Below are 23,821 nucleotides of genomic sequence, written 5' to 3' on the forward strand. Positions count from 1 at the left end.
CTGATAGATGTAACATCGGGATGGGATGTTTTGAATATTTTATTGATTGGTTGTAAACCATTTTACATGTAATATGTTACATGTTTTGAATGATAATTTGATTTCTATCCGCTGCGTATTATGCAACTGTTTTATTTGATAAATAAATGAGCATGACAGGCTACTTTGATGAATAGTGTGAAATGTTGTGTGACACCCTTGGATGCATAATTACTCTGATTTATATATGTTGTTATTTTAATTAAATATTTGGGGTATTTTAGAAGGGTGTTACAAATCCCATTCATGTTAGGTTGCAAACCTACTCACTCATTCATCTATAGCCTATCATATCAACAATATCAAATCATCTTCATCAATACTCAATTATATTCTTCTACCACACTTGTTTCCTCTACCACACTCAAGATTTGCAAAATCAAATCATGTATTTGTTGACTATGGGCGATGAACACAGAGGCACATTCGAGAATATCTCGGCATTTGTATGTTATCTCTCTCTTTTTACTTTTTCTGTTTTTAGTCTTATACCTTTTTTATCTATGTTTTTCTTACTTCTTATAGAGTTGTGTTTGTTGATTATGTATTTCTTCTTCTAATTGTATTTTCTTACTTTTTTGTTATTAGGATCCGAAGCGGTTTAGATGTTGTGTACATGAATATGTACCCCACGATCCTTTAATAGAACCATATATTTGAGGATGTGGATTTGGAAATCTACTCAACATTGTTTCGTACTCGGTGGACTACAAGTTCATTATGGCTTTGTTGGAGAGGTAGAGACCCGAGACCCACACATTTCACCTTCCGATTGGTGAGTGTACCGTCACACTTGAGGACGTGTACATGTTGTTGGGTCTCCGTATAGATGGAAAGGCAGTGAATGGTAGAGTTAACCAAGAGAACAATATCTGCAATGAATTATTCGGTGCCCCTTTGTTAGACGACGAAACTGAGGGAGACACATCCGGTCAAGCAAGGGGGCAATGTATAAATTTAAAATACCTTAAACAATATTATGCCAGTATAGTATTGTCCGACGATTCAACCGAGTATGAGAAAATAATAAAAGCTCGGTGTTATATTATGATTTTATTTGGTAATTTTTTGTTTCCAGAAAGTACAGGTAATTCTGTAAATATAATGTATTTACCTTTATTACACAATATTAATAAGGTAAACACTTATAGTTGGGGTTCAGCTGTGTTGGCCCATCTATATAGTGCAATGTGTAGAACTACTTAAAAGAATACTTGTACTTTTTTTCATGTGCGTACTTGCTTCAAGCTCGGGGTTGGTCAAGAATGCCGTCGCTCGCCCCGATAAATGAGCGCCCATTCGTGTTCCCGTTTGCAACCAAGTAAGTCTAACACTTTACCATTTACGATTTAGTTAATTATATTTTATATTATAATTAACAGTAAATAATATTTTCACTTCTTTTTTATCTTAGGTGGTCAGTAAGGGGAATGAACTACAACAGGTGTCTGAAACACGCTATTGTAGTCTATCGCAATCTATTGGACCACATTGGACATGACAATGTAATAATCCTACCCAACTATATTTTAATTTAAAAATACTTCTAAAATTATTTTCCATCTAATCGTTTCGTATTGTTTTACAGTTTGTCTGGAGGCCATATTTGAGTCTGGATCATGATGTGAACCATGACGATGCTGCAGTTTGGACAGCGAAGACACCGATTATTCGATTCACTACGGTGGAAGTGCACCAGAGTGGCCGGGTCAAACTGCAGTTCAGAATGCTACAACAAATTCCAGAATCTCCCACGTGTTTGGGGAATTGGCATCAAAAAGGGTTGATGCACAATGGAATTATTCTGACTGGAGAGACTTTGCAAAAGAGATGTGTCGTCAATGGAGGAATCGACGACAACACATCTTGAACGAACCAGACATCCATGGTGCAAGACCGTCTCAACAATATATGGCATGGCTTAGGCCGGTAATAATTCATCAATTTGTATCTGAGCCGCGGTATTTGATGGATCCACGCCAACTTGCTTCGTCATCATACGTCCCATAACAATTCACCACCCAACACCAATTTGAACCCACCCAAACCCAACAACCAACCACACAACATCAACCAACCATATACATACAACAATCAAACACCCAACATCGCAACCCGTTCAGGCCAACCACCCAACAATCAACCATCCAACGTCGCAATCCATTCATACCACCCACCCAAACACAAAACCAAGAATCAAACCCCGCAACCACAACCGTCTATAGCCCAGATGATTCATACGGGTCACTTCATCGTAGCCCCCCACCAATGACCACCCAAACATCTCATCAACATAACACCCAACCATTGTTTAAGTATAGTACGCCCCAGGAACCATTGCTTCATTTTCAAAACGACTCAATGGCCTAATTTGGGCAACTATACCATCCCTAATTCACCCAACCCCAACGACCTTACTACGATGACATGAGCATCGAACTCCATTACGGAAACGCCGTTGGTCAGAGCCCCTCCAGATATTGGGAGGAAATGATGACACATCTGTCAAATACCGCTGGAATTTTCGCCGGACCTTTCAACTAGCCATTGCTCGATCAGGTCACCAAACAAAGACCCCAAACACCTCAAAAAAATCGTGGGAGACCTCGGAGACAAACTAACGCACGGGGATGTGGAACAGGGGGACGTTATAATCGGGTCAGTCATTAGTTTATTGTCAGTCTAATGTAACTAATTATTACATCATCAATTAATTTATTTTTTTCCATTACTATTTCTTATTTATTAAATAATGATAATTAATAATTAATAATTAAAAAAATAAAAAAAATAAAAAATAAAAAAAAATAAATAACAAGGGGTGTATGCGTCAGATGAATTGGCGCATACACCAACCAAACACACACAGACGCCACTAGCAATGGCGCCTCCTCACGAGGGCCCAATGTAGGCGCCACTAGCATCAGCGCCTCCTCATGAGGAGTCCAATGCATGCGCCAATGCTATTGGCGCCTCCTCTTCATGCATTGGGCATGCGCCAATTCATCTAGCGCATTCTCTTCAAAATAGGATTATTTTTGTAATTTTTTTGAATAATTGGTTATTTTTGATTATTTTTTTTAAAAATGGTTATTTTGAAAAAAAAATTGAATAAGTATGTGTATTTTCTTTTTGAAAAGTGAAAAAGAGTTTTGGAGTGTGCCACATAGAAATTTAGATGATGTGGCACAAAAATTGTTGAAGTGTCAGTGAAATAATACCTGATTCTGATTTAATATATTATATAGATAGATTATATTAACTCTAATAATAAAATGAATGTCATTTATTAAAATATTCTTATTAATAATAGGTAGTAGAGTAATTACATGAATTAAAATAAAATAAAAAAAGGATAACTTAAAGGAAAAACTAATAAATATTATAAAGGGATAAATAATTTGTGATAAATAAAAATGGGAGTGAAGACACCTATGGTGAAATCGAAGGAGTGTATAATTAGCTTTATTAGTTTTTTTTTTACTAATTTCCATAAAAAAGAAAGAAAAAAATAAAGTAGAAATAAGGTTAAATAAATAGGAAAATTATAGATTGCATGTCGAAGACGAAATGGGTTAACAAAACGAAGACAAGATATGTTGAATGTGAGGTTGAAGGTTGAAGACGAAGTGGGTGGAATGTGTTAGGTTTTGTCACGATAATACTTTATTGAATCTTCACCTTTCACGACAACACATCTTAAAAATGTTCTGTCGGTAATAGTTAAATTTAATAGATTTTGATGTTTTTGCTGCACTTTAAATATTTGTTGATTTGTCGTTTTATCGTTTTATTGTAGTATATCTACTTCTCTGGTATTCTTAAATCACTCGTAAGTTGAAACCTTTTACAATATTTTTTTAAGCAATTGAACAATGTATGACTTGAAACAATATTTTTTTAAAACTTGATTTGAATCATGGTTATGACTAGAGGTGGAAAAATAGGTTTGGTCAGTCGAGCATTTCCGTTTTGCCCACATTTTTTCACGAGACGGACCAAGATATTAGGTCTGCATCCTCTAATATGCTTGTCCCTCTCCGCCCCGTTTTTTGCGGGCACAAACATTAACATATTTTTTTTGCAATTTTTAGGGTTCATAGGTGCAGTGCACGTGAGCCTGCCCCGCCCTCATTTTTCTGCAGGGCTGACCAAAGTTTTAAATTCGCACCCCCAACTATGTCGGTCTCGCCCCACCCGTTTTTTCGAGCTTTTTTATGGGGCGGACCTGCCCGTTTGTTATGGATGATTCGAATCATGGTTAAAAAATAAATTTGGAATTTGGCGCAAAATGACTTCATTTGAATCTAGGTTGTGTTTGATTTGAATCATAGACACCTTGATGCAAATCATAGTTAGGGTTGATTCGAATCATGATTGAACACAAAAATTGGAAATCAATTATGTAAGTGCGATTCAAATAATGTATTTGCTTTATTCAATCATGACTCAAATCATACATGCTAATTGTGATTTTATCATTGTGATTCAAGTCACTCTTTCATCTAATTCAAATCATATGATTGGGTCCTAGGTCAAATCATATTACTTGGTTTTCACCTATTTTGTGATCTATAGAAAAGTTTGGTTTGTCCTTAGATCATCAGAATATGAATGGTGTTACAAAGGTCCTCGCTTAGCCACATGAATTCTCGCTTAGCCAGCAATATACAGCAAAGTGCGCTAAGCGCACAACAGGGTTCACTTATCGGGCCTTCTGCAAAATTTCACTTATCGGGCCTTTCAGCAACATGTAGTATTTTTCTAGTCATCATCCTCACTAGTCGGCTTGTCACTTCTTTCTTCCTCTTCTTCATTGGCTTCTTCTTCTAATTTATCTTCTTCCTTACTGTCTTCCTCTTCACTTTCTTCTTCCTCATTTTCTTAGTCATTTTCTACTCCACTAACACTAGTATCACCACCTCTAAAATCCGAGTAGAATGTCATCTTTGTAGGCCACTGAAGATAACTTAAATACTCATCCCGAGAAGGCACTGGCTCATGTGGAGCCTATAGATCCTGCATCCTCAGCTTCAACTTGTTCATTGATTTATTAATAGAAAGCATACATCGGTGATATATGTCAATGAAGTCCTAACTATAAGTGAAGCAGGCTCTCAAGTTTGGATCTATGTTACCAAAGTTTGTCATTCCAAATTCTTGCTCAACTTTTGCAGTAGGAGGTTTTGATTATGGTTGTGGTGCTCTACTTCTACAGCCAGAGTAGTTACAAGAGGAAAATCTACTGTCTATTTTGACATAAAGAGAAAATAATAGTGGTTTGGAATGTCCACATTGGATTGTTTGCATAATCCTATGATTAAGCCTTGAAATCCAAGGGTATTTTTTTTTTATAACCGATGATTTCCCATATCTTATTGGATACTACTCTGGATATGTCTACTTGTTTTCCTTTCAGGATGTACCATATGAGTTGCACAATGTACAAAGTGAAAGAGGAAGTTGTTTCAATCTTCCTATTAACATGCATGTTGTTTCAACACATATGATGAAATCCAAGGTCTAGCATGTTCTTGACTATGTTTTTCATGGCATGCAATCATTTCAACTTATGGTCAAACTTAAATGGATTTTATCTAAAGCAACCTTGAATTTCACAGCACATAAAAACCTCATTGCTCATCCTAATGTATTTGTTCAAATATATGGGAATGTATCACTTCTCAATATAAAATTAATACAATGAAGCAATTATATCATCTCTAATTTAGTTCTAAACTAGGGAAGTATTGAGTTTGTTCAACCAAGTTCAAGGTGTATACACATTGAAGCATAATGCAAAGAGTAAAATGACATACCTTAGCAATTTATTTTGAACTGAATAAAAAAGATTGAATTCAATGTATTTCTTATTTAAAGCACCTGTCTTGGGTTCTTTAGGATTTTTAGTGTGTGAGTGTAATGAAGAGAATGTAAGAAAGCGTTTGAATGGGATGAATTAAATTCTGACTCAGTTTCCAAATGTTCTGAAATCAGTGTCTTGCTAAGCGAGCTCAACTTGGCTAAGTGAGAAGTCGCAATCTTTAAAAAATTTGAAATATGGTCATTTGCTAGCCGAGCAGAGTTTGGATAAGAGAGAGGTGGCTTAGTGATTTTGCACTGAGCGGACTAAGCAAGCGTTGGCACATGTCAATGTGCGCTTAGCGAGAAACAATGCATTATTTATTACATCTTGGTTCCATAACTATGATTTTTTATAGATTTAAAAACAATAACTAGAAAAACTGTAAAATGAGTTGGGTTTCCTCCCAACAAACGTTGCAGCTTGATAGTTATCAGTGTTACGTGATACCAATTACCTTAAAACTTACCTCATGGTCTTTGATTCTGAGCTTTACTTGACCCGTGTCAATGCCACCGCCATTCTTGCAATTTTTATGGATGGTCTTCCTAGAATGAGACCTATCTTTAGGCATACCTCGATATTTAGCACCATGAAATATATAAGTAATTAGAATTTATCAATTTTAATCATATATTATTTGATTGTTCCCACCGGTTTCCTACATGTTTTGTCTACCATTTGTAGTGTTGTTATAGTTGCCTCAATTTGGAGGTCACTCATTTTATTTACCACTGACAATTATATTACATTTACACTTGAAACCAATTTATGAGTGCATTTCCAACTTCCATAGTACCTATGGATATAGGTAACATGACTGCACCAGGATCTGCTTCCTTATAGGATAGAGTTTGTTGGATGATCTTGCAGTTTTCCTCCAGCAAATCCTACGGTGTTTCAATTTCTTTCTCCTTGGCTTGAACAATAATGATTTTGTCAGTAACAAAAATATTACAATACTCTTTTGTATTAGTTTGGTGTCTATATTGAATGTGTCTTTTTGTTTGTCATCCAAATGTTTTGCTAATTAGCCAACTTGTGTCTCAAGGTTCCTTATGGAGGATTAAATGTTCTTTTGGATGGCAATAGACACCTGCATAAGCTGATTGAGTGTATCCTCCAACTTTTTTGCTTTATCTTATTGTGAAGGTGTTGCACTTCTGCTCCATGTCCCCATATTTCCCCCCTCCAAGTATCCCTTTCCTTGAAAGGATTACGCATGATGGCCATGACGTCTCCCCCACTAATAGGAGTCAAGGAAAATAGAGAATCTTCTTGGTAAGTGTGGTAGGTGGCCTTAGAGAAAAGCTCCATCTTGTCTGCCTCATGGGGATTTTTGGATAAATGACAGATCTTCCACAGACATAGCATCCACAACAGATTCATCGGGAGTATGAGGAATTCGTACAAGAAGAACAGTGGGCAGTCTGAGGAAAGGAGTAGTTGATCCTAAAGTAGCTCCCTCAGAAAGATGGTCCCATTTAAGGGAATCCTCGTCCAAATAGAACTATGGCCCTCGACCTATCTTTGTCTAAGTAATAGAATTTGTGGTTGACCCTCCACAAGCAGAGTGGCAACAACAATAGTAAGTTTATCGACCCCCAGGGCAGCTGTAGTAGCTCGACAATAGACGATGCGACAAGAGTTGTAGGAGGAAGGGTAATGGTCTGGCCTATGGGACCAGGCTTGACACCTTGAGTGGAGGAAATAGTGAAGATCATTTGCAACTTATCCATTTTATCTGCAAAATACAAACATGCATGTCAAAAAATCCCAAAGACTCCGTCCTCAACAAAGATTCATTTCCTCTCTGCGCGATCGGCTACACTCACAATAGCGTGAGTATCGATAGACTTCTTCCTCTACAAGGAATAAAACACTTCACTAGGGATGAACCCTTCTTCATAACCAAGTCCCTAGTATAGAGACTTCAGATCCCCCCTCATCATAACTTTTTCAGCAAAAAGAGAATCAAGTTTGATGTTGTAAGAATGGGCCTTAAAGGAGAAATTGGGTCAACACTAGTATTTTATAAACATGTTCTTGCAATAACGAGAATACTCAATCAGGCTTGAGAAGAATGCAAGATGAGCCTCCAAAGTACGAAGTCTCACAAGTACAAAGTGCCTCAGAAAGTCACCCCAGTCATCGGTGAAGGGGTCAAACTAGGGAAGGTCCTAACGAATCTCAACAAGCCCCTGATCCCGGATATCATTATGGGAAGTATGTAAACATGTAAAAAATTGAAAAAATATGAAGAAAAAGTTTCCAAGACTTATACATGGCCCAAAACTGGAACATCTTCATGTAGGCCCAAGAGTCTGGTTGAAACTAAGAGGTGGAAACCTTCAAGCACTTCAACACGACTGCCTCAAATTCAGATAGAGGTTGCCGCATATTCATCCAGACAAATATACACTCATAAAAGGGTTCTGAACAACCGTCAAAGGGGCTACAAATTCGTTTTTCCGAGTCCATAGAAAGGACCGACCAATCAGAAGAGGAGTCAACCATGATACTGGTCGCGTCTATGGCCGCCTCAATACTGAGGACAGAAGGGGGTCCTTACTATTTCTGCCGCCACTCAAATATATTTGTTTGAATTATTCGACTCCACCAGCACAACCCTTTTTAGAGATAGTTCATCAATCTTAAAAAGGCACATAAGGTTTAAGCCAGTAAACTCCATTTGGTCGTCCCTTGCACTTTAGATGGTCCTTGATGTCGGCATCGCTAGGGTCTCGCTTGTAGGCTTTTGATATGCTTGAACAAAATCTTTAGCCCGCTCCCTTCTCAAGTTAGCAACCTTCATTTTTTGAGTCTATAAATCACGAAAAGTCAAAGTTCTGATAGCATGAGAAGAAAGGGGCACATAAGCAGTCGCGTGATCACCCTCAACGTTATAATTAAAGAAGAGAGCGTTGAAGGAAGAATTCCTAGAGGAAGCTTCGTCATCCTAAGAGCCCACATAGAGTCTTTTTGCATCAAAATCATTGGTTATAGATATGACCCCAGGGCCTAAGCGGTCGTGGATGAAGTGGGAAGGGTTTAAACCATAATATATTCTTGTTCTCGTTATAGGAGAGGCAGCACTTTGAGAATCACTCTCCAAGCTAATAAGACTACCACTCATTATGACTGAGATAAAGAAAATACTGGAGATATTAAATATGAAGGTAAAGAGGATACATAATAAAGCAAAAGATGACAAGGAAGCAAAGTGTAATGAGAAAAAATAGAAGCTTTGAGCAGGGAGCCAACTACTCTCTCTCTATATATATATATATATTATATATATATATATATATATATATATATGTATGAAAGCAAGCAATAGTCTAGATCATCGGAAGTAAGAAGTTATAAATCTATGGCTGGATTTCTCCATGGAAGCGTAAGGAAAATCAAGTGCACCAGAGTGCACTATAAGAAGTGGAATTCCCTAACTAGTCACCTCAAACCAATGGTCAGGAAAGGGTAGTGAAATATTTCAATGATGGAAAAGCATTTAATGCACATGTTCTTCATTATTCTTACAATTGATCCAAGGCGTTCCACTACTAACCAAAATGAACGACATCCTTAGAGGGAGGTCATGACTACTAAGACTTTCCCGTCTAATAATCGTCCCACAAGCCTTGCGGGAAATTGTTCTTAGCCGACCAAATAACTCACTCTAAATGACTCAACTTATAAAATCTTTCATTTCAGGCACTCAAGGTACATTCTTCTGATCTTCGCTTTTATTACACTCATCTAGAATTTTGAGCTGACTTAAGCGTTGGAGTGTTAACTCATAGAATTCAGTATTCCTATAAATAACCAACTGCACACATCTTGAAGTTCAGTTATACTTTCATAACAGAAAATAATAGAACTCTCTCGAACCTTCAAAATCGGCATAATGATATGTAGCAAGTATATGCTTCACAATGAAGAGTTCTTCATCCTCTTTCAATTCTTAATATGGTACATATCTTCTGATATTGTAAACACGCTTCTCAGTGAAACTGCACTAGATGGACTACTTGATGAAAGTCGTTATCATTCAATATAGTGATGAAAGTCGTTATCATTCTTTAGTCGCTCTCACCACGACCTCATGTTCTTCTTACTCCCTATGTTGCACGCCAATCTCAAGCTTACATCACTGATACTGAACAATGCAACTCAGTCATCAAGCTCGCAATGGTATCCTGATTCAGGTGCTACTCACCATGTAACCTCCAATCTTTAGCATTTTCTGGATAGCATCTCTACATCTGGTTCTGATCAAGTTATGCTAGGAAACAAACAAGGTTTTTCTATCACCTCTCTTGGAAATACATATTTTCACTAACCACACAAACCACACACAACACTAGCTTTACACAACCTATTGTTAGTTCCCAAACTTACCAAAAAATCTTATCTATGTTAGTCAGTATGCTAAAGATAATCAAGTGTATTTTGAATTCCACCCTGATTTGTTCCTTGTTAAAACTCAGACTACATCTGACGTACTAATGCAAGGCTCATTAGGAAAATATGACCTCTAACCTTCATATTCAGTTTGCTCTCAAACAATTGGGAAAACTTGATTATTTCATGGAAATGGAAACTTATTTTTATTTCAAATCAAGTACATTAGATATCTACTTTGCAAAACCAATATGCATGAGGCAAAGGGTTTACCTACACTTATGATTTCTAATCTAAATCTGTCCAAACTTTGCTCAAATTATCTAAATGGTCCAACACACTATAGATCAATTGTCGAAGCTCTTCAGTATACCACAATAATAAGGCCAAATATCAACTACTCTGTTAATAAAGCATGCCAATTTCTCTCCAGTCCCTTGAAAGCCTTTGGACAACAATAAAAAGAATTTTGAAGTATCTCAGAAGCACTATTGACCATGGTATCCTCTTAAATCCCGCACCAATGACCAAACCATTAGTTATCACTGTCTTCTATGATGTTGATTGGGGTGTTAACCTTAATGCCAAAAAGTCAACTTTAGAGTCTTGCATTTATCTTGGTCCTAATCTAGTCTTTTGGTGGTCCAAGAAACAAATACTTGTGGCAAGATTTAGCACTGAAGTTGACTATATGAGTTTGGCCAACACAATTGCAGAAGTGTTGTTGCTAAAATCTTTTCTCCAAGAACTCAAAGTTCCATCCACTGCTCCTATCTCTACTTTGTCACGTTGTTTGTGCATTACCTCACTAGTCGTACTGGCATTACTAAAAATGGATTTAAAACTCACTTGTCATGTGCATCCAATCAAATTTTCAAATTCATTTCATCAACCGTTATGTAACTTAAACAGAAAGTATGTTCAAGAATCAATTATAAATCAATGCTTAATAAATCCCTTAATGAGTTTATGTTAATATTATAAAGATCGAAATAAACCTCTTTTCTCATCTAGTTTTGCACCCAAATTTACTATCTCTATCACAATAAGATTCATTGCACAATAATACACAACAACAACTAAGTTTTATCCCATAAAGTAGAACCGACTACATTGATCAATTTGTGCCATAATGTTTTATCCAAGACCATACTTATATCTAAATCATTAATCTCAATATTTTTCTTAATAACTTCTCTTATGGTCTTTCTCTCCCTCTAATTATTTGATTTCTTTCCATCTAATCTACTCTTCTTATCCCATAATTTATCTGTCTTCTCTCTACATGCTCAAACCATATAAGTCTATTTTCCATCATCTTTTCGACTATAAATATTACCCAAACACTCTCTCTAACTAAACAATAATACACCCATCAGATTTTTTTTCTTAATAAAACATTTTCGTACTTATTTGCTCTTAAATAGATATGTAGAGATGTACTAAGTAAAAGAGTAGAAAGGATACATCTCAATCAATACATCTTGCTATAAATTAGGAAGATCAAAACATGAAAGCATGTGACTCAACAAATGAAACAAGACACTCTTAAAAGTAGTCATCTCATTTGATACATCCTCAAACGATTAGTCTCGCATTCCTTTCACTTATCCAATCAATCAGTTTTTCATAAAAATTTCAACTCTAACCTTTTCTTTTTTTCTTTTAAAGTTTTTTAGACATTACGCAATAAAAATGGCAGAAGTCATTGCACAGGAGATATGTGACACCATCCTTTGAAGGAATAGCAATAACAAGGTGACAAGAGCAGGAGGAACCAACTTAAAGCATGTACTTTAACTCTATCAAATATACTTTAACTCTATCAAATCAAATGTATTCTAACTTCAAATATACTTTAACTCTATCGAATGTACTCTAACTCTATAAATGTACATTCCCTTTACATTCTTCCTTTGGATTTACAAAAAAAATAAATTAATAACTCATCTCATGTTGTACAGGATGAACCAGTAAATGACAACATCCCTGGAAATTCTTAAAAATTGCAGAATACCAGGGGTTAGGTTTTTAAACAATATCGGCCGTCTATGCAGTGCTAAAATAGTTGCATGTTCGCAAAAATTCCCAATTTGTATAATTCATTTGATAATTAAAAAGATTTAGGAAGAGAAACCATTTGGGAAGGGTCATCTTTTCCTGAGCAACAAAGTTTGCAAGGAACAGGGAACTTTTGAGAGCACCAATGATCTGGTACACTAAAAAAATATGTAGACATAAACTTTCTAAACCGCTTCTTGTACTCCTTTGGAGAAATTACAGTTGGCATGTGATTCTTGGGCACTACAAGTGAAGACTTCATCCATGTCTCCAGATGCTTGTCCCAGGTATACTGCCTGAGATAATCAATGATTCCGCAAACAAGCTCGCGCTTCTGAGAATCAACTCCAACAAGTAAGGAGTAATCCATCACATTGATTGACTGCATATTCGAGAAAATAATGAAAATGAAACTATTAAGAGACATGAAAATATATTTGATAAAAAACAAATTAAATAGCAGATTTCAATGACAAAAGTTAGGCTCAAAATACTTTATCGTAGACTTACATTGAGAAAAGATGTGTCATTCCAAATAGCACGCTGAAGAACTCGCTTTGCTTTATGACTGACATATAATGGGGAAGAGTTCATGTCTTCCACAAAGTTCTGATCCAAAAGAACATCCTCAGCACCAGCAGCATCAGAAGTATACCGCTCAAAAAGAGCACCTTTAAGATCATACTGGCGTACAATATTTCGATTGTAGGCAAGATTTTCCATCACCATGAGGTCATGTTTAACCTCTTTTCCACTTTTAATGTGTCTTCTAGTAACCTACATAGATATTGAAATATTCAAAAAGGAGAAAAAAATTGGCAAATGAGAGAAAAAGAAATGTATAAAACAAAGCACCAACCTGATATATCCCCAAGACTTTTGCTAGACATGTTTGGCTACCAGACTCAAATGACTCTCTCATGTGTTTGAAATATAGAGAAGAGAATCCCAAAAATGCTTCAAGTTCCGTCTTCTTGATTTCCTTTATGATGAACCTCTCATCAAGTGTTTTTGCGAAAAAAGACTTGCTTTTTCCACCTTTGGCATCCCAATTCATACAACGGCTTAAAGAAGCAATATAATCAATCTCAGATGAGCAACAACAACTTCTAAGTGCACGGAACTGCTTATAATAATGACAAACCACAGAATATTTTTCCCTCCCAAGTGATTTTGCATAACCCAGATGAACTTCTTTGCTATGGTTTCCTGTGGCACGAAATGATCTTGACTCTTCTGAAGACATGCTTCCAGTAGAATGCACAGAATCTGAATCTAGAGAGTCGTGCAAAGAATCTGTAGATTTTGAAGTTATCCCACCTTCTTTCACATCACCTTCATCAATTTCTGTCACCTCAGATGAGTCTTTCAACAAGGACAGTGCACAAGCAATTATGCTTGAGGGTTCACCCTCAAAGTCAGACACGACATGATTATCTGTCTTGAGAGGAATGTGCAACCTTGGACCTTCCTCAGTGGTGAATTGATTGGCTGTGGGCACATGTTCTGAGATAGAGCTGCAAAGATATTCAAATTTTGGAAAGAAGCTTCTCTGAAATTCCCTTATGCCTATCTGCCGAATATCAGAAAATGGCTTCCAGAACCATTCATCCGAATCTTGCAATTTGGAAACAGGTGAATACAGTGAAGCACTCTGGTTTAACACCTTTGAATCAGCAATTGGACGACTAGGTTGAATATTTATAGCAACTGGAAAGTTTTGATGTACTTGAATATGGCCATTTGCTGAAGGAAACTGAGTGAAAACATTTGAACTCGATTCCAACTTGGGGTCAGAATATCCCTTTGATCCCAAACCGTCAACAGTTTGTATTTTCACATTCTGTGGGATATCAAAAGTTTTAGATGGATCACCCTGTTCATTGCACTCTAGAGGAGATCCACTGATAGGGATTTCCTTTATTGAGATTTCATTTACTTTCACAGATGTTTCTGACATAAATTTCACATGGGTGTCCCCATTCACATTGCCATCTTCCCTAAAATTACCTCTAGATGCAACTTCTCTACCAGCAATACCTTCCACCTTCGAATAGCTGTACTCTTGCACAACTTTCTCAGGTGAGCATAGTGATTTCAAGCGTTGACCCCACACAACGGATTCAATAAGAAGATCCCACATCAATCGGTTAAGACTGAGAAGATTGAAGGTAGCCTGATCTGGATCAACTTTCTTAGCAACCACCATCTTGATGTAAACCTGTTAAATGTTAATATAAAACAGTTAAGAGGAAGGCGTCAGAGTATTCGTATTAATTGCAAGTTTCTATTGGGAGGACAAACCAGAAACCAATAGAAATGAAAATTAACGAATGTATCACTTGCATGTTGCAACAAATTAAATCTTTCCGTTATGTGTACACTATAAATTAAATTTTTGATAGGAATTGAAGCTTCTAATTTGAGCTTTAGTAATATCAAATTTTAAACATATACAGTACCGCCTCTATCACAGATTTTATGTAACTTTCATTCAATGCATGGTACTGTTAAGAGTTGTTATAATACGTTACCAGAGTTTAGTCTTCTTGAATTATGGGCTCGGCCCACATGTCGTTCTTATTATAGTGCATCTCATTACTGTATTCTCATATCTCCTCTATATATACGCACTGTCTTTATCTTTCTACATGGTATTAGAATTAATTATGGCTTCACACAGTGCATAAGAGTATTACCATGCCTCCTCTCTTTCTCTTTCTCTTTCCAAATGATGGCAAGATCTAGGGAAGAGACAGAATACAGGACTATGACTCAAACTACTTGTGAATTCATATGGGCAAAATAGATATTGGATGAGATGGGATTTCACAATATTTGTCCTATGAAATTATGGTGTGAATATGATAACCAGCTTACCATACATAATACATCAAATCCAGTTTTTCTTGAAAGAATAAAACAAATTGCGGTAGATTGTCACTTCATTCGTGAGAAGGTTTAACAGGATCTTATATCTGCTACATATGTTAGGACAGGACTAATATCTGCTACATTGTTTAGGACAGGTCACTTCATCGTAGTGTATGTATTACTGTATTATCGTGTCTCCTTTATTTCTAATCACTCTCTTTCTACAAGTATCTAAGTTAAGAAATATCATATTGAACAGATAAAAATAAATCCAAATTCAAAGGTATTGCGAATTTGAGGAGAATCAAGTTTGGGGTGAAAGTTGATTTACAAGAAATATCAAAATCGAGTAGTAACAGAAACCTAACCTCAAACTCTTCTCGTTCATTCTTTAACATCTTCTCAACCTCGGAGAACTCTCTTTTTGATCCTCGGTTAGGATTTGATCCATCAAAGTTTACTGTCTTCAAACAGTTTGCAATTTCTGTGAACAGTCTTATGCCTTTCATGTGCACCTTCAAACATGATTGCATGAGTTAGGAAAATAATTATGTGCATATATCAGCCTGTACAGATCTAAAAATATCTAAATGAAAATGTCCGAATAGAAAACATACTTTATCGGTCTCTTCCATAAGCCACTCTTGTTTTATAGCACCACCAAATTTTAGCTTGTGAGGAGGCATAGACACAGTATAAGTAGCAACTGAAGAATATCTGAACATTGCAACCATGTAACCTAGTCTGAATGATAAGAAAAGATACAATAAGACATACTATTATCAATTGAAACATAAACATGCAACGATAGCATCCTGCCAAACCCTCCTTCATTAAGCCAACAATGCAAAATGAGAACACGTACATCCCGAAAACATAAAAGTAATTCGGTAGAACATAATAGTGCAAAATGAGATTAACCAAATCTTGCGTAATGCAGTAAAATCTGAATCAGAATGTTGGAATCATTACAGTTTAGAAGTTACAATCCAAAATATATGCAGAAGATAAAGGAAAGTAAATCAAGGAAATATTTCAACACTAATTAAAATGTAAAACCATTTCTCTTAGTGTCAAATATTAAGACGAACATGTCAAACGGCATACGAATGTATAGAAGATTTTAATATAAAAAAAAAAGTCGCATGTAGATGATAATACCCAAAGAAGTGAAGAAAATCCCTATCAAGAGAGTGGCCACAGCTCAATTTGCTGCTAGATGAATAATGAGAAAGGCTAAGGTCCAAAAATTTTCCAAATGATAAACTGCGGGCAGTGGTGGATATCAACACTCTCTTTGTAGAGCAAGACTTGCATTTACCACAGCGGCTCCACATCCAAATTTTCCCCTCTTCCTCCCCAGGTAAAAAATCTCCTGTTGCCAATTGTTTCACTAGTATAGTGAGCTGTTTATTGTGATGTGCATAATAATAAAGGTGCGCTTCTGGCAATTCTTGACAGGTGTCACAATGTCTTGTCTGCATATATATAACAAAAACAATCAGTTAGACCATTAACGAAGTTCAATATCATTTTGAAGAAAAAATATACATAACCTCACACAAAAAGATACTTTTTATAAAATTATATTGCACTTGAAACAATACTGCCATACTTTGCCAACTCAAATAGTACATATATATACACATGAGTCTCATAATCAATCCCAATAATTAGGGAAAGAATCAACTATAAAAAGAAATCCAAATAAATATAATCAAGAGAAGACATAATCACTCAATATCCTGACGGATACTAATCCTATTTACAATATCTCAACAATTACCATATTAGTCATCTAGATAAAAGCAAAACTGTAAGGAGGGGGGAAATAAGGCAGTGAAAACCTGATTGAGTAGGTTATCCTGCAAAAACTTTCCAAGTGGGATGTCAAAATTCTTGTAGAACATAATATGGGAAAAATGACTTTGCTGGCATACGGTTCCTTTTGAAGCATTACGGCTAGACATCAAGACCAAAATACTCTGAGAATCTAACACTGCATTGATATCATCTTTACTTTGGAGTTTTTTTTTATCACTATCAACTTTACTTATATCACCATTGGAATCTAAGTGCAAAGGTGAGGACGGGGATTGTTCATCATTAAGTAAATTTATTTCATTGGAATCATTATTTTCTTCAATCCTGGTATTTTCATCTGCCTCGGGAAACTCTTCAATAGAAACAGAAGTGTTAACCTGGCCATCGGGTCTCCTTCCATTGAAGCCAAGGTATGCTGATAAAGACTGGTAAGAAGCAGCAGATGCAAAGGGAAAACTATCCCCCATTACCTTCTTCAGAGAAGTTGAAATCGCTGAGAATCCAGTAAAGATGGCTGGATTATATGGTTCATAAGAAAATGGGGATAATTCTTCAGATTCTACAGTTAAACCATTGTTGCTTTTTTCATGAAGTCCATTGTATATGGGAATATCAGTACTAACTACTCCATTTTCATCTGAATGCTCAAGAGTCGGTGGAACACTTGAATTAATAGATGATGAATCGCTGGATTCTTGATTAATTGGCAAAATATCTGCCACAGTAACTGGAGGAAAGGTAGAGAACATTGCTTTCTGATCAACAAGAAAGGAGGTTTCCAGGATTAAGTTATATGCCATGATAACTGCACACCGCACAACACATTTGATTCTCTTTAGCTCATCACTGTGTGTTCCTTTCAACAAAATCTGCAATTTCAGGAAATGAAGTGTTAATAGCATCCAAAACTCACGATAAATAATCATTCTCTATAAGACAGTCAACTATAATTTCATATTCATATGATGAAAGATAATGGTGACAAAAATCAATTGACATCACCGACAGAAGCACAGGGTAGAGAAAAAATGTCCTGAAGTTAAAATTGTTGAAAATTTCCATGTACCAAAATCAGTGCCAATACTCGGTTTAAAGCATTCTATTCTATGAAGCACTGACACCTCAAACACGACTCCGACACTAACACATCGACACCGGTAATAATTTAAAAAGAATGAATAAATTAAACGTGATCACAAGTGTCGGTGCAGGTGTCCGACCTCGACACGGACACGCCTTTTTTCAGAGGTGTCGGTGCTACATAGATTCTATTCGTTGAAAAACAAGATCATCTCAACTCAAACATGCTACATAGCATAAAACAAACATATGCAATCAGTATATTTGCTTTCAAAGTAAAACTTCCATCAATATATATATAAAACAATGAAAGTTCATAATTTTACTATCATACAGATGTGTAAGGTCATAACAGAATGTGTTCATATCGACATTGGTGCTTAAATGCCTTAAAATTTCAACAATTATAAAGCCTTTGGACACCTAAGCCAAAAAGACAGTTTTTTTTCAAGTATACATAAATGTATATTTTCAAATGTACGCCAATAAAAACAATACAAATTTGCAGTGTCACGGAAGATTAAGAATTCATCTCATTAGTTTGGTTGATTGAGTTAAGATAAAATAAGAAAACGGAGGTTCGAGCAACAAGTAAAGGCGTACCGTACAGCCCAAACGTGTAGGACATCCTTCAATGAACATCAAGGTCTTGGTGGGCTTCTTTCCTCCTTCACCATTAGCATCATGTTCCTCCACAAATCTCTCAAAATAAATAGAATCACACTTTCTTAGTTTTTGGCTGTCCAAATCATCACATGACATAATTGGTGAAGCAGTGCAGCGTGCAACTTTTTCCAGTCGATGAATCTTCATATCAAGTACTAGTGTCATCCCCTTATCCAGAATTGCCTCTTGTATATCACGAGAAACTGTTTTCTCCACTAATATAACATTTGGATGGCATATATTTATAAGATCCATTTTAGATTTCAGATAGCCTTTCTCCTGTTAGAAAGCATATAGTCAGCAAGAGAATAATATGTTAATAATGCTGTATCCAATCTAATTAAATTACCTGAGCCATGGATTTAAATGAGGACAGCTCATTCATAGCATGGCCAAGCATGCCCCTAATGAGTAGCAACCTTGGATTTTTGTACTTAGTTGGCATATGCTTGTGAGCGGCATGTTTCTTAAAGACCGAACCTTTGAATAGTTGACTGATACAAAATATATTCTTTCAGATTTGCCTTCAAGGCATAAATTGCATTACAAACATTTCTATAATCAGTTTCCAATGAAATGTTTATACAGTGTTGTCAATAGCGAAACACCAAAAATCTGCCATGTAAAATAGCAAATAGCATTGCAGAGAAATAGTGGAAGCCGCATAGAGTTTGAAATACGTCAATTAGATGTACAAAAGGCATGCTACAAACTAAAAAGGGAATGGAGGCCAAGCATAGCTTACATATTGAAATGTTCACGTATTACTGTATATATATAAGAGTAATACTATTTGACTCTTCAGTTTTTTTTATTTTAAAAATAGGTCATGTTTGGCACAAACTTTTCATTTATTATTTTTGAAAACCCTAAAATTCTCTTTATTATGCTATTATCACTTCATCTGCTATCAAAAATTAGAACAGCGGCCACTATTGCCCTAATAGTGAAACTAGGATGGCGTCAGGATTTTTATAGCGGTTTTTTATCAAAATCAACTATGCTATAATGCAACTGCACCATGAGTTCACAGAGAAGCATGTTAAGAATACCAAGTAAAACCAGAGAAGTCTGTTGTTAAAAGAAATGCTTAACCTAAAAGATAAACCTTGATTTTATGTTGTCATGTAAGGAAAGTTTTCTTAAATAGCTAGGAGAAGAAAACAAATTGATAATCACATAATAAACATGATGCTTTTGGAAAACCACTAACAAATTACTATAAAAAAAACTGTAATTTAAATGAAAACTATTGTGTGTCCTCTGGTTAGTATAAGCTCATACAAAAAAAGTTAAGCACAGGAGAGTAGATTCTTATTGAAGGAACTATTTTACCTTTGGCTGCGAGAACCAGCTGCAATGCATTTCACTTTAACAAACCCATCAGGATCCATTGCATTACCTCCAATACCATCAGGCTTCAAAAACGCAGCAGCTTCCCAAGACAAATGTGTAACTATGTCTACCCAACTCTTATCACCTTCATCGGAAGAGGAAACTCCAACAGATTTAAGAAGCTGGCCTACAAGGGCCTTAAATTTCCCATTCATTACTTTTACCAATTCTTTTTCTCTTTCCGCTCTAAACTTATAGCCCCCGCATAATTCATCCTTAGAACTACTCATAGATGTTCGTTCGCCCAAGTTTGCAATCTCGATGCCCTGTTCTTCATCATCGTCATTACAAGCCACACTATTGTCCATTTCATCTTGAGGGTTTTCTGGCTCAGGTGGTTCCCAAGTTTGATTATCCAAATTATCGGGAAAAGAATATTCATTTTCGTCGGCTTTAGCGTCTTGAAAGCTATCTCCGTCTGTAATCTCCACGTCTCTCATAGTATAGTCATCGATCTCCTGTATCCCAAGTCTTGGAGTATCGTTTTCCATCATATTCCCTGATTTCAGGTTGAACTTATGATCAAGATTTTCCATAACACCTTCGACTACACTATCTTCTTGGCTATTCCTAATAAAAAACAAAGATAAGAATTTGAGCATGGCTAACTTAAGTAATATAATCACAATCACACCTCGGTTGGACAAAAATACCTGTCAAATGAGTTCGCATCAACTGAAAATTCGCCTGAAAGATCAGATAGTAGAGAAAGAGAGACAGAGTGGGTTACATAAAGACAAATTTAATATAAGACTAATGTCATCAGCATAATAAAAATGAAAGACAGAGGGATTGTAGTAGCTTACTGGAAGTGGACACACAGCTGTCAGTACTTGACATTGATGTAGTTGGACTGATATACGGTGTCGCAAATGGACTCGTACTATGACATTTCACACTTTCTCGATCTAGCTTCCCTCCACAAGATTTACAATGTTTTAAGGGGACTTTCCCATTCAACTTTAAACTAATCTGATTTCCATGTTTCTTATTGTCAGCATTTGATTCCGTCAAGCTTGCACCGCAATAATGGCACATACTACACATACGATCCAACGCTGATCCAGAAACTTCTTAGAAAAAAAGCCTGATACTGGGCAGTTATTCTGGCACAAGAAAAATTATATTAGTATTGAATGAGTTTTGAAAATCTCTTTCTTTTATAGAAGTAATCTTTAATAACTTTCTTTGGCAATATGACAATATTCCTATTCCCACGTACGACTAACTACACGCGCGAGGCACGCGTAGTGATACAAAGAGAAAGACGAGTTTATTTCAGTTTAATTTCCTTTCTGATTAAAGTAATATTCAAATCAAAATATTTGCATAGATAAAAAGAACCATTAAGCGTGAAATACGGAGAAGGAAACACATCATTTACCAGAATAACAACCAAAAACCATCATAGCATGCAATGTCAAACATATACTCAATAATAAATATAATAAGATAATGAATCAATTACTTTAAGACCATAACAGTTTGATGGGATACAAAATGATTATAGACAAATGATAGTTGTTAGTATGTTATGTTAGTAGCTAGCTTTCGAACTCTAGACCACCTACTCCAACTCCTTCGGTTGTCACGGCTCAATCACTTGAATTACGCCTTAAAGACAGATTATGGAAATCATTATATATGCTAAAAACTTAATATATACATAACATCATTATATATGCTAAATACTTAATATATTCATAACATTTACGCATATAGATGCGCGGCTTTTGATATAATAAGAAGGTCTTGCTTTTGTCCGCCTATCCGAAAAAGATAAATATAATCACGAACTGCAGCTAAAACAGAAAAACAGCTTTCCTTTTTTTCTTGATACTGAAGCAATAAGCATGAGAAAGACACAAAACAAGTTAATACTAAATCGAATCAAACAAAACTCGAGGAAGAAATAAATCGGTTTCCATCAAAAGATTAAAAAAAGATAGAATAAAATCACAAACTAGGGTGATTTGTTCACCCTATTAACAATCAAATAAAACTCACCAACAGATACACAAGATCAAAACAATCATCCCAAAAGTACAAACAACTAATCAGACCTACATTCATTAACCACTAAAAAGCTAAAACACAAGACAATATACAGATATAAAATCAGTTCAAATATTTTTTTTCAACAAAACCAAGTGAAAAGAACTGATTTTAGATGCACATTTTCTCATAGCAATAAAACAACAACAAATTCAATAAATAAAACCAAAAACTGATAACACAGGATTGATAACCCAACCTTCATCTTCAACAACAACAAAAAACTTCATAAAAAAAAATCCATAACCCAAATTCTGAATTGGAACCTATAAAATGAAAAACTCTCCTAACAGATAGACATAACTTTCAAGACAGTGAATCAATGGATCAGAGATGAAAGCATAAAAACATAATCAAGAACTGATCCATAAAAATCAGATAAACCATTCATCAAATCTTCTATTTCCAACATAGACCGTCAATATCTTTCATGCAACACAAATATTCATCACAAACTGCCATTATCAACTTCATCGGAAAATTAAAACAAGAACGAACATTTGAAAAAATTAAAATAAATAAATAAAGAAAAAAAATACACACCTTAACGTTAAAGCAAATTCAAGAAAAATTCAAGAATGAATAAATAGATGGATTGTGACCTAGAAATGAATCTGAGTTCCCAAGCATGTAGGGATTTTTTTTTCTTAAACTAACAAAAAAATCAAGTAATATTTAGATAAATAAGCAAAGAATTTGGTGGAAGCGATAGTGGTGAAAAACTCGAAAAACGAAAAACCTAGAGAGGCAAAGATGGAGGGTTTTGGAGGAAAGAAGAGAGGGAAAGCAAGAGAAAGAAGAGAAATGAAGAATGGAAGAATTGTTTGAAAGAATGAAAGGAATGAAAATGAGTAGAAAGAACAACTGTTACAGAAGAATAGAAAATTTATATGAAGTAGAGACATTTTACCTGTGTGGACCCCACACTCTCTCTTTGCCTCCGAAAGTGTGCAAAAAAAATTGGAAAATTTAAAATATTACAACTCGTAAATAATATATGGATTACAATATATATAAATAAAAGAAAAAAATAATAATTGTTTTTAAGTTGTTGCATTTTAAAGGTTTATCTGGTGAAGATATTTTCTTGAGACGTGAAATATCTATTATTTTAAGTTATGTTAATATTTTTATTGTATAAGGAGATTTTAAAAAAATTGAGTCTTTTCATCGTTTTTTATATCTCTTAACTTTATTATTTTTCTGTAAAAAATTAATTAAAAAAGTTAAAAGAATAAAATTTATAAGAAAGATAGAGAATTGAGAAAAATAGAGAATAAGATGATTCAACTTTTAGAGTTAAATGTTAGAGATTAATTTTTCAAAATATCAAATTAATCCTGTATTTTTAAAATTCTATTTTTACTTTGTCAAATATTTTAAGCAATAGTAAAAAAAAAATAAAAAAAAAATAAAGGAGTGACTCAATAATAAATTTTAAAAAAATTATTAGGATATAATGATTAATCTTATAACGGATTAAAGAATCTAAATTAATAAATTTTTAAAATAGTTTAAATTGACATATTTAATAATTGAATTATCTGTAAAAGATATTTA

At 35.2% G+C, this 23,821-nt stretch overlaps 1 protein-coding gene across 1 annotated transcript; it reads right to left on the minus strand.

Annotated features, from left to right (window-relative positions):
* Positions 1–12,080: 12,080 nt before the first annotated feature.
* On the minus strand, positions 12,081–23,114 carry LOC127094073 (putative 1-phosphatidylinositol-3-phosphate 5-kinase FAB1D). The gene is made up of 13 exons (XM_051032942.1): positions 22,805–23,114; positions 21,013–21,312; positions 20,860–20,893; positions 20,147–20,776; positions 19,161–19,305; positions 18,749–19,090; positions 17,089–17,934; positions 16,403–16,719; positions 15,859–15,985; positions 15,610–15,756; positions 13,227–14,588; positions 12,878–13,144; positions 12,081–12,749 (listed from the first exon to the last, which is right to left on the minus strand). Exons 2-13 carry the CDS (start codon positions 21,251–21,253, stop codon positions 12,420–12,422), a joined length of 4,788 nt encoding a protein of 1,595 aa, XP_050888899.1. The 5' UTR covers positions 21,254–21,312; positions 22,805–23,114; the 3' UTR covers positions 12,081–12,419.
* Positions 23,115–23,821: the final 707 nt, after the last annotated feature.

This window comes from Lathyrus oleraceus, chromosome 6 (assembly GCF_024323335.1).
Source record: "Lathyrus oleraceus cultivar Zhongwan6 chromosome 6, CAAS_Psat_ZW6_1.0, whole genome shotgun sequence".
NCBI classification, from domain to species: domain Eukaryota; kingdom Viridiplantae; phylum Streptophyta; class Magnoliopsida; order Fabales; family Fabaceae; genus Lathyrus; species Lathyrus oleraceus.

Bases quoted from the DNA above. Each gene is read 5' to 3' on its own strand.
- LOC127094073 (XM_051032942.1), bottom strand. From the start codon at position 21,253: ATGTGTAGTATGTGCCATTATTGCGGTGCAAGCTTGACGGAATCAAAT. The intron at 15,757-15,858 runs GTATGTTTTCTA...TCATGTTTGAAG, and splicing joins TTATGGAAGAGACCGATAAA to GTGCACATGAAAGGCATAAG. The intron at 14,589-15,609 runs GTTAGGTTTCTG...AACATTTAACAG, and splicing joins ATGAACGAGAAGAGTTTGAG to GTTTACATCAAGATGGTGGT.